At 43.3% G+C, this 4,820-nt stretch overlaps 1 protein-coding gene across 1 annotated transcript; it reads right to left on the reverse strand.

Annotated features, from left to right (window-relative positions):
* Window positions 1-206: 206 nt before the first annotated feature.
* Window positions 207-2,191, reverse strand: LOC147961496 (protein FAR1-RELATED SEQUENCE 5-like). The gene is made up of 4 exons (XM_087533826.1): window positions 1,790-2,191; window positions 1,313-1,636; window positions 996-1,219; window positions 207-411 (listed from the first exon to the last, which is right to left on the reverse strand). The coding sequence occupies exons 1-4, from the start codon at window positions 2,189-2,191 to the stop codon at window positions 207-209; spliced, it is 1,155 nt and encodes a 384-aa protein (XP_087389952.1).
* Window positions 2,192-4,820: the final 2,629 nt, after the last annotated feature.

Below are 4,820 nucleotides of genomic sequence, written 5' to 3' on the forward strand. Positions count from 1 at the left end.
TCTATTAGTTTAGCATAGTTCTTGGTCAACACAACGTGTCTCACAACTTCCATGGTTTCCTCTGGTCTCTCATCATGCACAGTCAAAACTGCATTTGATGTTTGTGGCCCCAATGCATCGTCAGCGTCCCAAGTCCATCGCCGCCGTATGAAATGGTGGGGCAATTGCGTTACCGCGACCATGTCCATTACTTTAAGTATGTGACATCACACAATCCCATCCTGTTCGAATTTGCAGCATTGGCAGTAGTATTCACCTTCGTTTATCGAGGCCTTCACGAAGTAGTTCCCTCCCTTGTCCGGGTCTTCAGGTTCTGAATCCGACATGCCCAAGAGATAACACACCTTGAACGTATGCTCGTCCATCTGGTAAGCCGTGTACATGCTGGCACGCTTTATTTCCTCCTGGAATCTGCATGTTTATGTGTTTTTGTTAAACTCTTATATAATGTTTTTGTAGCACCTTATGTTGATGTAGGTCGTAACATAGCAAACGCATCTAACATCAATGATGGCATGGAAATCCTGATTTTTTTGCCACATCTGTTCTTGTGTTGTTTGTTTTCATATGGCAACTGCATGATATTTTCACAGGGCAAATGCATAACATTTTTAATTGGCAAGTGCATTACATTTAACATGCCAACTGCAGTTCATACAACATGGTAAATGCAGTTGTGTGTCACATGTCAACTGCTTATCATAAAACATGGCAACTACAGTTCATTAAACATGGCAACTATAGTTGATTTCACACAGCAACTACATTTCATTAAACATGGCAACTATAGTTCATTCAACATGGCAACTATAGTTGATTTTCACACGGCAACTATAGTTGACTTCACATGACAACTACATATCATCATTACCCTGTACTCAATGGCTACTTTCAATATACCAACATTTCAAAAAAGCCGGCAACTGCATTGCATTCTATATGATACCTACTACCTTCATGTTTGTGCAAATAAGACGGTAACACAACTGACTTACTTGTTAAAAATCTTGTTGGTATATGTCTTGCTCATCTGTCTCTCCATCGGTAAATATGTTAGCAATTTAGGGTGCTTGAGCGCGGTGTTTGCTTCTTGTTGTAGCTCAGATCCCAGTATTTTCTGTTGCAAAGATGTGTATTGCTTGGCAAACTGCAGCAATGAGTTGCCAGGGCTCACGTACCGCTTCCGAATAGCACTGAGCCCCTTGCTACGCTGCGTAGTCTGCAGAAATGGGAAGAAGCAGTGCATGAAGTAGGCTGGCACCTAGTACATTCGCTTCTCCCACTGGCTAGCAAGCGTCTCGTTGTCTTAGACTTGATATGTTTCAATCATAGTTGTCCAGCTCCGTTTAAACTCCTCCACCGTCAAGCTGTGGTCCACGCACAACTCGAAAGCCTTGTGCAGCTTTGGATGGTCAGCAAAGAATGGTCCTAGCGTCTCCTCAGCCTTCTTTATAATATGCCACCTGCAGTGCCTGTGAACTGCCAACGGAAAGACCTCCTCTATGCCTACACGCATGCTAAAATCCTGGTCTGCTATTATGTTCATCGGAGCAAGTCCACCCATGCACTCCAAGAAGGTTTTGAACAACCAAGTGTACCCATCCGTGTCTTCGTTCCGAACGAGCCCGCATCCGAACTGCAATGATAGATTGTGGTTATTTATTCATATGAATGGAGCGCAGAGCATCTTATACATATTAGTGAGATATGTCACGTTGGACGAAATGCAATCTCGGAAATGTTTGTAGGCTCCTCTTGCAGCACCATCCATCCAATACATGTTCCTGACATGGTCCTCATCGTCCAATCTTATCCTGTATAAGAAATCTGGATCTGCTTTTGCTTTCTCATCGAAGTAGGCTATCGTGTCTTCTATGTCAGCCAACCTGCTCTCTCTATGGTACTTTTCCTTTAGGTTTTTGACGTCTGCTGGTATGTACGGCATGCTACTCAGTCTACCATCTCCGATGTGGATGAGGGACAGTATTTGGACCATTCTTGATGGACCGACATTACAATCATGTAGCCGCTTTATGAATTTCTTCTCGATGGGGGTGAATCCTCTGTGGGCGCTCAGAAATTTTACAAGGTCAAACTTCTTTATGAGTTCATGGTTGTGCTCGTGAAAATATTCAGTGACCACCCACCGTGCTCCATCTACGTTTAGCTTACACCGGACAGGGCATTCCATCTTGACAATGATACCTCTCTTTCGTTTCGGAACGACATGCGCAACACCTTTACCCTTCTTGTTCCTTCATGCCTTGTAGCACCTCATCTCACCTCTGTTGTACTCGTTACATTCTTTTAATTTTCCTATGGTATTCGGTGTTGACTGCAAACCCATGGAACATTGCATATCTCTGGTAGAATTCCTTGGCATCCTCGAACGAATCAAATCTCTGCCCAACATACGGTGGCTGGGGTACCATGATTTCTTATTGCCCATCTTCTTCATCCTCTTGTGCTTCGTCATTAGTTTCATCATTCACTTCAGTATCGGCGGCTGTTTCATCTGCTTGAGTGTTGCCTGTGCTGGTGTGCAAAGGTGTGCTTGTCGGCATTGCTGGAACAATTGCCATTTCCGACACTGACTCTGCATTGTTTGTGGCAGGATTGTTGGCTGGCTGGTGGAACGCTTCTTCCGCGTGCTCAGAGGTTCCCATAGTAGATGTCCCGGCGCCACTGTTGATTGTAGTTGAAGGTCCTGCAATAAAAAATAGGTATGTGTGTAAGCATTGCTTGAATGTCATGTTTATCGTAACGGAATACAGCAACTGCATGTGATTTGGCATGACATCATTCACACAGCAAGCCGTGGAATCTGCATATGGCCATGCATGTCAACTGTAGTTTTCCAGTCATGGCAGCTACAGTCCAACAAACATGGCAACTACTATTGCCAAGACATGGCAACCAACATCTTTTAGCATCAAAACTTGGATTCTATAACCATGACAGCTACAGTCCCACATACATGGCAACTACTGTTGCCAAGACATGGCAACCAGCATCTTTTAGCATCAAAACTTGTATTCTAGGTACGAGCTCACTAGGCAAATGTAATCAATCATGAATGTTGCACAACATCATATAGCAATTGGCAAATCCAGAAGACAATAGATGATTTTTTGACGCATCCACTTGGTAGCATTTTTGTTTTGTTTTTTCCACCACCACTATGACAAATCTACTTTTCCTCCCATGCTTTTTCCACAAAAGCAAATGCACTACTGTTTTTCTGTTTCACATTTTTTTACCTTGTTGTGCCGCATGCGCTGATCATATCTGGTTTGTCATTCCAATTTGATGTGCTCTATATGCAATAGTGTTGGCCTGCAACTGTGAAGCTTGTCATGAGACGTTTGCCGATGTGGTTCCATCATAACAACCTGTGATCATTTTAGCAGTTGGTCAATGCATGGCAACTGTAGTTTGTACAACATAGCACATGTAGTGGTGCATCCATGCCACACAGATTTGTTCACACCTGTCATCAACAGTTGTTTAGACATTGCAATCACATTTTATGACACATGGCAACTACAGTTGTCCAGGCATGGCAACTGCAGCTGTCCACGCATGGCAACCCCAGTGCCACCTATGTTCCTTCTCCTAATTCACTCTCCACAACTTCACTTCATGGACTCACCTGTGTACGACGTTGATGGCAGGTACATGGTTACCGCCTGATGCCACGTGCTGCATGAAGGTCCTACATTTTTCATATAACTCGTGAGTCTTTTGCCATCCTTGCAAGTTTAATTGCATGGCCACACCAGTATGTTTCTATTTCTTATGTGTTACCTTGTTTGCCACATTAGCTACTTGAAGTTGGTCGCCCGTACATTTGTCAGCGTTAGCGCCCTGTGACTGAACTTGCCATGGTATCCCCCCGTGTGTGGTTGTGTCATAAGAACCTGCGAAAAATGACATTGTAGGACATAACTAGAATGTCATCTTCCTTGTCACAAACATGGCAACTGCTCCTCTTTTTAATCATGCATCATACCGATGCTCGTGTACTGCTCTAGTAGTGGCAGCAACGGCCCTACAGAAATGAGTTGATTGTACTCTACTGCATCCCAAGGAGGCGTTTCTGGCCTTTGAGAAAACCAAGGATCAGTGTCGTCTTCATGATTCATTCTTCCGCTTTTTTCCGCCACTGTGTTTTCATTCACTGCATGAACAACAACACATCAATAATCCGCAAAATGCATTCTTGTTGTTTGCACATACAAGATAACATGGCAATCTTATCACATTTCCTGTGTAGGCAACCAACACATCACGGCAAGTAGGACATGCACATTCATTCTCTTTTCTAAAATCTGGATGTCAGCTATCATTTTGAAGCGATGGTGATACGTCTCCAACGTATCTATAATTTTTGATTGCTCCATGCTATTATATTATCTATTTTGGATGTTAATGGGCTTATTTTTACACTTTTATATTATTTTTGGGACTAACCTATTAACTGGAGGCCCGGCCCAAATTGTTGTTTTTTGCCTATTTTAGTGTTTCGCCGAAAAGGAATATCAAACGGAGTCCAAACGGAATAAAACCTTCGGGAGCATTATTTTTGGAACAAACGTGATCCAGGAGACTTGGAGTGGATGTCAAGAAACAATTGAGGAGGCTACGAGGCAGGGGGCGCGCCTGATACGTCTCCATCGTATCTACTTTTCCAAACACTTTTGCCCTTGTTTTGGACTCTAACTTGCATGATTTGAATGGAACTAACCCGGACTGGCGCTGTTTTCAGCAGAATTGCCATGGTGTTACTTTTGTGCAGAAATAAAAGTTCTCGGAATGAT

This window comes from Triticum urartu, chromosome 7A (genome assembly GCF_056163025.1).
Source record: "Triticum urartu cultivar PI428250 chromosome 7A, HENAU_Tu73, whole genome shotgun sequence".
Classification (NCBI taxonomy): Eukaryota; Viridiplantae; Streptophyta; class Magnoliopsida; order Poales; family Poaceae; genus Triticum; species Triticum urartu.

What these genes read in the sequence shown, in the direction of transcription:
- LOC147961496 (XM_087533826.1), bottom strand. Translation starts at nt 2,191, where the DNA reads ATGGAATGCCCTGTCCGGTGTAAGCTAAACGTAGATGGAGCACGGTGG. An exon ending in GATTGGACGATGAGGACCAT is followed by an intron (nt 1,637 to 1,789) that starts GTCAGGAACATG and finishes CTATCATTGCAG; the next exon opens with TTCGGATGCGGGCTCGTTCG. An exon ending in CTATGATTGAAACATATCAA is followed by an intron (nt 1,220 to 1,312) that starts GTCTAAGACAAC and finishes CCATTTCTGCAG; the next exon opens with ACTACGCAGCGTAGCAAGGG.